At 43.4% G+C, this 12,125-nt stretch overlaps 1 protein-coding gene across 2 annotated transcripts in view; it reads left to right on the top strand.

Annotated features, from left to right (window-relative positions):
- Positions 1-12,125, top strand: part of Kif3a (kinesin family member 3A) — a 34,705-nt gene that overhangs the window by 15,036 nt on the left and 7,544 nt on the right. The window contains exons 6-10 of one of the 2 annotated variants that reach the window (XM_055602830.1): positions 1,808-1,947; positions 3,160-3,357; positions 3,830-4,004; positions 6,556-6,654; positions 8,066-8,137. In XM_055602830.1, the coding sequence (XP_055458805.1) occupies positions 1,808-1,947; positions 3,160-3,357; positions 3,830-4,004; positions 6,556-6,654; positions 8,066-8,137 (684 nt within the window). The remainder of the gene's footprint in view (positions 1-1,807; positions 1,948-3,159; positions 3,358-3,829; positions 4,005-6,555; positions 6,655-8,065; positions 8,138-12,125) is intronic. The other variant, XM_055602831.1, reaches the window with a different exon arrangement.

Here is a 12,125-nt window from a genome sequence, read left to right on the forward strand (position 1 = left end):
CAGCCTGGTCTCAAATTCACAGAGCTCCACCTGCCTCCGCTACCTTAGTGCTGGCACTAATTCACTGCCCAGCGAATTTTTATTTTTTAAAGTCCACTCATTTTATTCACCATCTAGGGAACATATGTGAATGAACAATAGCACAGATTACTTTTCATGCTGACTAAAGTTTTCTCTTCGTTAGTACCAATCTTTATTTTTTTTTAAGATTTATTATGTATACAATGTTCTTTCTGCATGTACACCTGCACGCCAGAAGAGGGCACCAGATCTTATTATAGATGGTTGTGAGCCACCATGTGGTTGCTGGGAATTGAACTCAAGACCTTCGGAAGAGCAGCCAGTGCTTTTAACCTCTGAGCCATCTCTCCAGCCCTAGTACCAATCTTTATCTAATTATTTAAAGACAGGGTCTTACTGTCTTACTGTCCTAGTAAGGTTTTACTTATTTTTATTTTATGTGTATGAGTGTTTTGCCTGCATGTGTGTAAGTACACCATGTGCATGCAGTGCCCACAAAGGCCAGAAGAGGGCACCAGATTTCCTGGCACTGGAGTTACAGACAATTGTGATCAGTCATGTGAGTGCTGGGAACCAAACTCAGGTCTTCTGGAAGAACAGTCAGCACTCTTAACTGCAGAGCCATCTCTCCAGCCTCTTTGGTTTGTTTGCTTTTTGTTTTCTTGAGAGATGATCTCTACAAAGTCTTGGCTATTTGGGAATTTGCTATATATACAAAGGTAGCCTCAAACTCACAGAGCTCTCCCTGCTTCTATCTCCCAAGTGCTGGGATTAAAAGCGTGTGCCACCAAGCCCGGCTCTCCAGTCTCTTAATAGTGCCAATCTTTGAAGCTGTTTTACTAGTTAAAAATCTTTTTGTTGTTGTTGTATTTTGTTTTTTGGAATAGCGTATCTCTGTGTAACCTTGGCTGACCTGGAACAGGCTGGCTTTGAACTCAGAAATCCGCCTGCCTCTACCTCCCGAGTGCTGGGATTAAAGGCATGTGCCACCACCAACCGGGCAGGTTAAAATCATGATAGCATTTTGCCTGAGCACTTAGTGGGTGGGAGGTGCTTGTGCTGTGTGCTGTTTGAGGGTGCTCACTGAGGCTTCACTGTAGTCTTTGGGGATTTGGGAGCCTGCCTTGGCCTCCTAGGTAGACACCACCCTGTCCAGTTTCACAGCTAGGTTAATCTTTAGATAGTAATCTTTTGGCATGAAGTGAAGAATTTTTGGCCCTGATGATGTTTTAATGCAGATTCTTTGGTTATAGTGTGAATTACAAAAGAAGTATACAGGGGGTCATGGTGGTGCATACTTGTAATCCCAGCACTCAGGAAGGCAGAGGCAGGTGGATCTTTGTGAGTTCGAGGCCAGCCTGGTCTACAAAGCAAGTCCAGGACAGCTAGGACTATACAGAGAAACCCTGTCTTGAAAGAGACAAAGGAAAGAGAGAGAACGAACAAAAAGTATTCAATGGCAAAACACAACTTGTGGTTTATAGTTAACCCTTGTCAGTGGCTTTGACTGTGAGGAGGCCAAGTATTTTAAATGTTCTAGGAATTTAATTAATAAGGGTACTCTTTGGGCTGAGGATAGCTCAGTTGGTAGTGTGTACCTAGCATGTGGAAGGCCCTGGTTCAGCCCCCAGCACTGCATAAACTGGGTGTGGAGGTACTCAAGAAATAGAGATAGGAAACCAAAGTTTAAGGATAGCCTGGGCTACAGGATGCCCTGTCTAAACAAACAAAGCAAGCGTAAAGGCATTCTGTCACAGTTTTTAAGGGTTTCTTTCCTCTGTTAAAGGTTCTGTTGGTGCGACCAATATGAATGAGCACAGTTCCCGATCCCATGCCATCTTTACAATCACTATAGAATGCAGTGAGAAAGGCGTTGATGGAAATATGCATGTCAGGATGGGGAAACTCCACCTCGTGGATCTTGCTGTGAGTGACTGCATGCTCCTTACAGTTCTCTGTGGCCATCTATCTGTTAATAAAAGTTAAAGTCTATACACAATGGAATACTACTCAGCAGTCAAAAAGGAGGAAATCATGAAATTTGCAGGCAATTGGTGGGATCTAGAAAAGATCATTCTGAGTGAAATATCCCAGAAGGAGAAAGACAAACACGGTATATACTCACTTATATAGACCTATAAGATATGATAAACATAATGAAATCTATACACCTAAAAAAGATAATCAAGAGAGCGGACATGGGGTAAGATGATCAATCCTCGTTTAGAAAGACAGATGGGATGCGCATTGAACGTATGACAGGAGTCTACTGAGCGCATTTGAAAGACTCTAACTAGCAGTGTTTTCAAAGCACAAAGACTCATGACCAAACCTTCGGCAGAGTACAGGGAATCATATGAAAGAAGGGGAGTTAGTATGACGGGGAAAGGATAGGAGCTCCACAAGGACCAAATATATCTGGGCACAGGGTCTTTTCAGAGACTGACATTCAACCAAGGACCATGTATGGATATAACCTAGAACCTCTGCTCAGATGTATCCTGTGGTAGCTCAGTAACCAATTGGTTTCCCATAGTGAGGGGAACAAGGACTATTTCTAACAGGAACTCAATGCCTGGCTCTTTGACCTCCCCACCCCCCAAGGGAGGAGCAGTCCTGTTAGGCCACAGAGGAGAGCTTTGCAGCCAGTCCTGAAGATACCTGATAAAACAGGATCGGATGAATGGGGAGGAGGTCCCCCCATCAGTGGACTTGGAAAGGGGCACGGTGGAGATGAGGGAGGGAGGGTGGGATTGGGAGGGAATGAGGGATCGGGATACGGCTGGGATACAGAGTTAATAAAATGTAACTGATAAGAAAAAAATAAAATAAAATAAAAATAATTTAAAAAAAAAGTTAAAGTCTAAAGTACGACCTCCATGGAATTTTAAATTATTACTCTAGGATGTGTCTGAAAGTAGATAGAGTAATGTCATGATTCTCTGTACTTCTGTCACCATTAACAGCTGTCAGCAGCTGGCTAGGCTTTTGCGTGTGTGTTCTTCCCTCATTACTTTGAGGTGAATTCCAGACGTCATATTTGATATTTTAAATTACTTTTAAAAAACCAGATATTAGAAAAAACACATTCTTGATTTAAAAAAAAAATTAGTTCAACTTTTGTCTGTTTATTGCTAGGGGTCAGAAAGACAGGCAAAAACTGGAGCCACAGGACAGCGCCTCAAGGAAGCGACAAAAATCAACCTTTCGCTGTCCACCCTGGGCAATGTCATTTCTGCCTTGGTGGATGGAAAAAGCACTCATGTGCCTTATCGGAACTCTAAACTGACGCGTCTTCTGCAGGATTCCTTAGGAGGGAACTCAAAAACCATGATGGTAAGACTTCAGTCATGGCAGAGTTAATTCATATGAGGCAAATTTAAGATTGTAATTTATGCCCGTAACCAATGTGAATATAGCATTTTACAAATCAATCTCTTTTCTCTGTGTAATGCACCAAGTAATTGCCTGTGGTTGTATGTTTCCATACCTACATGATTAATACTGATTTTAAGAAGGCCAAATTGCATATATGCTTTACTATATGTTTTGGTAATGGTGGTCTTACAGTTGGTATAAAGGGTTGGAGAGATGGCTCAGAGGTTAAGAGCACTCAATGGCTGCTCTTCCAGAGGTCTTGAGTTCAATTCCCAGCAGCCACATGGTGGCTCACAACCATCTATAATGAAATCTAGTGCCCTCTTTTGGCATTCAGGCATACATGCAGGCAGAACAACTATACAGAATTAATCTTTAAAACAAAACAAAAAGAAATGATGTAGAATGATTTACATTTCTAATTCAACAGTGTGCAAATATTGGGCCAGCAGATTATAATTATGATGAAACCATCAGTACCTTGCGGTATGCCAACCGCGCCAAAAACATTAAAAACAAAGCCAGAATCAATGAAGACCCAAAGGATGCTCTGCTTCGCCAGTTTCAGAAAGAAATAGAAGAGCTGAAGAAAAAGCTTGAGGAAGGTAACTTCTCACAAAAATTGCTGTCAGCTGAGGCAGACTGGTGACCAAGCATTTGCCTTCCGTCTCTAATATTGATACTTAAAGTATCTGTGTGTGTGTGTGTGTGTGTGTGTTTGTGTGTCTGTGTCTGTTTGTGTGTTGGACATGTGTGAATACTACCACTCACATGCCACAGTCCATGTGTGAAGGTCAGAGGACACCTGTGGGAGCTGGTTCTCTCCTTGCACTCTGGTTCTAGGGATCAAACTCATGTCAGGCTTGCATGGAAAATATGTTACCTGCTGAGCCATTTGTGGTCCCTAACACTGACATTTAAAAATAATATATCTGAGGGATATGTGTCTTCTAAGAAAATGTTTTTGGAGAGGAAATCGTAGCTGATGGCGGTGAGGAGCTTCCTGGTGAGTTCCGGGCACTTCCTCTCTGTCAGCAGGAGCTCTGACTGCCGTAGAGCTCCCTGTGCAGCAGGCGAAGGGCCTGGAGACCAAGCCTTTGCAGTCTCTGGAGAAGACCCAGAGGTGCCAACCTGCCACTCCTGTATCCGGGGAAAAGCTAGATTCTGAGAAAAGGCAGGAGAAAAAGCCTCACAGAAAATGAAAGTTGGTGTTTTTAAATGGCCACTAGGTGGCATTTATAGCTAGTTCTTTTTCAAAATCTTTCATGTCACAGTTGATGCTGAGCACATGCCTTCATGTTGATGATTCGGTTATTTTTCACATTTTTATATGTCAAATTTACATAGTAGAAGTTGACGTTTGACTGTGTAGGCACCTCACATAAGGAATTGTTTTTGCTTTTGTGTCCATCTTATTCACAGTGTAAGGGCTTCAGGGCTTCAGGGCGCTGTGGCTTGTGAGGGTTTCTTTCTAGATGGCTGGGATTCCACCCTGCTTGTACACTGCGTTAGGGATGTGAGTTGCTGCACCCTGTGGTCTGTGTGACTGGTGTGGTTGTACACGTTAGATACACACAAGTTCAAGTGCTTGTCCACAGTGTGCTGGGTGCGCACCCAGAGGCAGAGCACACACTCATATTCTTTGTAATGTGGTTTACTTTATTCGTGTCCTGAGCCTGAACTCTTTGTCTTTATGATCTAGTTAACAGAATGGTCAAATCAACAACAAAATGCAGGCAAAAGCATTAAAGAAATAACTTTATAAACTTGTTTTAAGATTATTTGAAGCTTGTAGAAGTTTATATAGAGTGGAGAATTTCCATCTGCCCTTGCTTGGCATTACTCACAGCCAGGGTCTTGGTACTGAGTCCAGAAAATGCTGGTTCAGAGTCACTAACCAACCTGCAGGCTCCCCCGACTTTGTCAGTTTCCTTCCCAGTAGATCCCTGTGTGAGATGACAGTTTATGGCTATTGTTTTGATACAGGGTCTCACTCAGTAGCACAGGTTAGCCTCGATCCCCTGGCAGTCCTTCTCACTTCCAAAGGCTTAATTCTCTTAAAAAACATATATGTAAGTGCTGGAGAGATGGCTCTGCAGCCGAGAGCACTGGCTGATCTTCCAGACGATTTTTTTTTTTTTTAAAGACTGATTGATTTATACACTATTCTGCTGCATGTTTGCCCCCACACCAGAAGAGGGCACCAGATCTCACTATAGATGGTGGTGAGCCACCATGTGGTTGCTGGGAATCAAACTCAGGACCTCTGGAAGAGCAGCCAGTGCTCTTAACCTCTGAGCCATCTCTCCAGCCCATGATCCGGTTTCTATTCCTAGCACGCACACAGTCGCTCACAGCCATATGTAACTCCAGTCCCAGGAGCTAGGGCACCCTCTACTAGACTCTGTGGGTACTGCACACATTTGGTGCACGTACACATGCAGGTAAAACGTGCCTGTGCGTAGCATTCAAAACAGAACAAAGGCGGATTTCTTAAACAGAAAACAGGAGAAAATGCTCCCCCAGAGGATCACGTTTTTACAAAAGCAAATGCTAGTGCATATTCCATGTGTATGTTTAAAGCTGTACTCAGCAGTGGGTCAGATTTTAACTTCTCTTTCAGGGCTGTTAAATAAAATTGCTAGCTAGGCATGAAGGAACACGCCATTAATCCCAGCGCTCGGGCGATAAGCAGGAAGTGCTGTGTGTTCCAGTCAGAGCTACTCAGTGTGATCCTGTCTCAAAAGCGTATTTTTTCTTAAAAAGTAAAGTAAAGTTTCCGTGTCCATTGTGTGTGTGGTTGCGTGGGCAGCTGTGCCTGTGCACAGGCTTAGAGACAAGAGGACAGTGGGGGCGTTGCTCCTCAGCTAGTGTCCACTCTCGCGGTGGAGCTGGGGGAAGACAGGCTCTCTCACTGGCCTGGCATTCCCTAAGTAGGCTAGGCTGGCTTGTCAGCAAACCCCAAGAATCCTCCATTTTCCACCTGCCCTTATGTATTTGTCAGTTTAAGCATATCAGATACACTATTTATGAACATTTAAGTAGACGTTCAGTTTGTGTTTGGAGTACAAAAACTTAAGAGAACAGACGTAGGCATTTTCTAAATACCCAATGACTTGGTACAGACTAAAAATCATTGTTGAATTTCTGTCCAAGGGGAAGAAGTATCAGGCTCTGACATCAGTGGGTCAGAAGAGGAGGACAATGAGGAGGGGGAACTTGGAGAAGATGGTGAAAAAAGGAAAAAGAGAAGGGGTAAGTTCAGTTCATGGCCTGATGGTGCAAGTTTCAATGTGCTCTTTTAATTATGGTAGTGGCTCCGGCAGGGAATGTGTGCTGTGTGGGTACCTGTGTAAATGCTGCCTCCTGTTTACCTTGCTGACCTAGGATGCCGTATCACCCTGTAAAGCTCTGTGGTGGTAGATACACCATCACGTGGTTTTACATCTGTCAGCTTCCTGCCTGCTTTTGAAATTAGGATAACGGGGGATTTCTTCTTCAAGTGAGGTTAGCCTTTAAAAATCACTTGCAGGTGGTAAATTTGAATGAGGATTATAGTTTTTCATTGACTTCCTTTCTTTGTAAACTGTGTGTCATTGTCACCTTTCTCGGGGCGGTTTCTAAGTGTGAATTAAAACCGCAGTACCGAGGCTGCCGATGGCAGGTAGAAAAGGGTGTCCCTGCCTCATTCCAAACTCGGAGCTCTCCTCAGCTCCTGCAGGCTGCTGCACAGCCACAGTTAACCAGGCTCGCTGAGGGCAGACCCGTCACTGTTGGAGGGAGCCCAAAGTAAACACTGAAGATTCTGTGTATTCAAAACGCAGGAAAAGTAGCATGTAGGGCAGAGGTTGGCAGAGTACAGTGTGCCAGCCAAAACCTTGTGGAACCTGATTCTGTAAATAAGTGTTCTAAAGCAGCCACGCTCGGTTGTTTGCCTGTGCTCTCTGGCTCTTTCACACCAACGCATGTGGCCTGGCTGTTGGTCCTTTTACAAAAACTGTTAGTCGGCCCTGACTTAAAATGGGTTTTTATTCATAGCTAGTTTTTCAGAGTAAACTATTCTTTTCTGGCCTGGAGCAGATAGTAGACTTAGGAAAAAATAAATTTTATGTAGGAAAAAAGCGCCAGTGTTTAATATGTTAGAATATTTTAAAGTAATATGTTTTACCCTGTGCTGAGAGCCTTGACATTTTTCAGTGAGCCTCGTCAATTATGCTGTCAGGCTTTAAATGTAAGTAAAGTCTGATAGCTTGATGTCTTGAGGGAAGATGGGGAATTGGAGACAATATTGACTGTGCTGAAGGGCAGCTTATTCTGTAACAGGAATTGTGTGTCTGTATGCTTTAAAGTTGTCTCTCTTTCTTAGCAGCTTAAATAGACTTGCAGGTCAGCAAGTGATGTTTTTGTCACTTCAGCCCCCTGATGAGTAGTGGGGTTTGCCACTACTGCAGATCTTTACAGAAATGCGATTTTAATTCCCTGCATGGCTTTGTGACAAGAGGACAGTGGCTGGACTACCTAGTTTTAAGCTAGAGTGAGTTGCTCTTGAATGCAAAGCTTAATTGTGCTCTAAATTCTTCCTGCACAACTCAAGTTTTCTCTGTGTATTTGTTCCTTTCTTGTTCCCTCTCTCTGGTTCCCGTGGGCTCGTTTCTTTGTCTTCCAGGCAGTAGCAGCAGCAGTAGCTCAGACTCCACATGTTCTGTCATAGAGAAGCCTCTGGATGAGTCCCTGCCTCGTGAGTGGCGGCCCTCACCTCTCTAACAGAGCTCTGGCTTCTCCATCACTCATGGGCTTCATTCAGGAGATGCTGCCCCACTCCCTGTCATGACTGGTCCTTGTTGGGCTCCCAGTAGAACAAGCATGTGATCCCCGCCCTGCCATGGCTTCAGTTAACTGTGAAACATAGGCCAGAGCCTATGTTTGAGACGGTGGCCGAGAGAATCCTGCTTTTGCCGCTGAGATAATGTAAAGAGAGGTAGTAAGCTGTGTGAAAGAAGCATCATCAGGGCCCTTTTCTATGCTGCTTGTACATCTTTAATTCTGGTCAGTGTCAGAGACACGAACAACGAATCTGGAATCCCTGCAAGTACAGCAGCCCCCATTGTAACAAGCCGTACGAGCTTCAGATAAGGAGCTGTGTAAAGTCCAAGGCAAGTAGAGAAGATTGGGTAGCCGTGTTTCATCCAGCTGGATGTGCCCCCACTGCTGAGTTACCATCTTGATTGTAAGACTTTCTGAGACATGATTAGAAAACTCAGCCACAAAGAGATCATAAGGTCTGGGTAGACTCATTTCAGACTTAGAGTTTTTTTGTAAACCATTAGTTGAAAAGCATTACTTAATTTTGTCTGTTTCTACTTTCAGAAGAAAATGGAAGCGAAGCTTGCTTCCTCCAGCTCGCAGCTTGCTGTCTCTTAGAGCATTATCTTTACCCTGACCCAGACTAATGCCAGAAGCCATTGCTCTTAGCTTTACTAGGGAGTATTTTAAGACTCAAGACACTGTCTGTTGACACTGTTGAAGCAGGTTACCAGAACAGCTGATCTCACCGGATAATTTATAAATGCATGGCATTGTTCAGACACCACACAGAAGCACAGTTTTGCATTATAAACTGTGAAATGAGGGGAAACTATCTGAGTAGGAAGCACTGTAATTTAACTTCTGTCCTAAACTTACCATTCTTGGGGAGTAGTTACATGAAAGTTGTGAAATGAGTGCTACCTTATTCAATTCAGGACTGTTTTCCCGTTCAAGAAGCTTTCATTGCTGTTTGCACACCTAACATTTACCTTTGTTGTCGGAACATGGATGTGTTGGGGAGGTGGAGAGATGGTTGTCCCGGCATGTGGTTGCTGTGTGTAACTTGTGTGTGACCCCCCAGTAAAAAATACCAGTGGCCGTTGATGTCCCTTGCTTGAGTCATCAGTTGCCATTTACTTTGGTCGTTATTGAATACCCAGAACTGTCTACCCATAGGCTGAGTGTAAGTTTGCTGTATACAGGTGCACTTCATTTTATGTAATTAGAGGGCTGCTTACAAATCAAGTTGGGAAATAAAATATTGTGAGCTTAATTCTTAGCCCTTTTGTTAGTCACATGACCAGTTTAAACTCCCATAAACTAGTTCATGTGTTCTGTTGCTTCAGGTCTACCTGGTAGATTTTCTTAAAATGGGGCACACCTGTAATGGGTCTGTATCTAGAAGAAACATTGAATTGGGAAATTTTGGAAATGGACAGTAAGAGACTTGTTACTTTTCATTTACTAATTTTAAAAATTGACTCTATTTTTGGTTTTGCCCTTCTAGATGTTTCCCCTGTCTTAGCAGGTTCCCAATTCCATGTCTACTCCATCAGCACAAGCACATGCACTGAGCTGTACCACCTGCAGGGGGCACTGTGGGCGCCTGAGGTTGCGTGGGAACCACAGAGTGAACCGAGTCTAGCATTCGTGATTGTCTTATGGAACATGCTTTCTTTTTCTGTGACTATTTCAGTTTTGGTTATTTGATTCATGTCTATGCTCATGCTAAATGAATGCTGTTACGTTTTCTCCTTTTTACAAAGGAAATAATGTTTTCCTTTCTTCCCTCCTCATCTCTGTGCACATGCTTCCTGTCTGCGACTCGCTTACCGCTTCTTTGCAAGACCAAGCAGGTTGGTGTGATTGGCTTGCACTCCCCGTGGTGCACTTACTCATTTTCTCAAGACCTTTCACTTAACTATTTCACTTTTTAAAATTTAACAATTTTTACAAGGTAAGTATCTGTCTTTAAAAACAATTCCATTTTAGCTATTAAAAAACAAACAAACAAAAAAACTTTTCCCCTAAATTCTTAAAGATCCGCTAAGTGTATTTTGAAAATACACTCGTCACTGATTGGGCATTCAGGCATTTCCCTCCTTTTGAAGGCCGAGAGTCAGTTCCTGTTGCCCGCATCATAGGTGCTTGTGAAACACACAGCATTAGTCCAGCTGTCACTTGCTGCAGCTCCACCCTCACCCACTCTGCCAGGTCACCCTCACTTGGGCAGCACCTGGCCACGGGGGAACGGAAGGCTCATAACTTCCCTTTGACTTAGCTCAATATTTTTTTATATTATCAACATGCCTTTTTAGATTTACTTTTAGAGTACTTAAAATTTTTGTGCTGAATTTTATCATTGAGAACTAAAAAAAGTTCTGAGGTTGTTTTTTTTTCCCCCTCTTGGGGTTTTTTATTGTTGTTTTGTTTTTTATTGATTTGGCTGATAAGACTGTGTGATGGTCTTGAGAATGAACCCAGGGCTTTGCACACGGTGACCAAGCACTGAGCTCCACCCCATCTCCGTGTAAAGATCTCCTCAGAGCACATGTAGTCTCTCATCCTACTGAGGGGTCACAGTGCGCATTGGCTGCACGGAAGGCGGCTCACTGCAGGCTGCTCACAGCAGTGGGAAACAGCCCGCTGCAGGCTGAGGCTTGTCTCGAGGGGAGCACGGGATGAAAGCTCCATTCCTTAGAGATTTATGTGAAGTTACTCTTGGCAACCCAATTTTTACACAGTCACATTTAGCTTAAAGGGGTACTTGAAAAAAATAACGTGGCTTGGCATAGTGATTCTAGCTAGAGCCACGAGGGACTTGGATGTATGGACCTTTGAACTGACCCTAGCTAGATGGAGTGTTTTCATGAATTCCTCTTGAGCACAGTGTGACATTTTCTTCTAAAGCATGGGTTTGAAGGGATTGCTGTGTAAAGCAGTCAGTTAATCAAGAAACAGCATTTGTCTATTTTTACATGCCAGCCTTTTTTGCATAACTGCTGGTGGGTATTTGGAACTGTTGATAGCTATTAGCAAAACACTACAAATCCAAAAACACAAAACTACGTTCCTATATTAATCCAGTCATTTCACCTATGCCGATGGTTACCCCTGCCTTCCGCACACGCTGTTCTGGTCTTAACGTATTTGCCACCTTGCTCTAAACGTTTGTAATCCTCAGGTGGAAGTTACGTGTTTTAGTGTGCAAGTACTTCCTGTAAACCTGAACTTAGACTTTTCTCCTCATAATTTTAATAAATGTTATTACTGATAGAAAATCTTTTGAAGGAATTCATTGGGAATAGGAATGAAATTATTTGTGAAAATTACTCTTCTACGGTGTAATTCAGGAGGTTCAAGGCAGCAGCTGTGCCGCCGGGCTCGGGCCCACCTCCGACATGGAGTGCAGTGAATCACACCACACCAGCCGCCCGGGTCACAGCTCCTAGTTCCTCTTTGGTTTTGTGCCTTAGATTTTGCTGTAGACTTTGGTTCTGTAGGAGGAAGGATGCCGTTAAACCCTTGAGTTTCTAATGAGATTTTGTCTCGAGAGTTGGAAAAGCGCAGACCCTTCCTCTCATGGTTCCTACGAGAAGATACTCAGATCTGACGTGCCATCCTGATTGTTTTTCAGTCTTTTCCTTCCTAGCAGGAGGGGCTTCATTTGGGGTGGAGTATTAATTTGTAATCCTCTGTCCTTGTCCCTCGGGAAGGAAGTTGAGAATGACAAGCTTTCGGGAGAGTCTCAGGCCTGACAGTTCTATGAAATGCTTGTTGTTCTGAAGGAGTGCATTTCTAAGAACTTGCATCAACCAGAAACGAATTGTCATTGGCTCAGTTTCAGAACCACTTTAATACCCAGTGTTTGTTTTGTCTTTGTGATTTTTTTTTTTCATATAACTTGATGGTTTTGAGAG

The sequence above is a fragment of the Psammomys obesus genome, unplaced genomic scaffold (assembly GCF_907164565.1).
Source record: "Psammomys obesus unplaced genomic scaffold, mPsaObe1.curated_primary_1811, whole genome shotgun sequence".
NCBI classification, from domain to species: domain Eukaryota; kingdom Metazoa; phylum Chordata; class Mammalia; order Rodentia; family Muridae; genus Psammomys; species Psammomys obesus.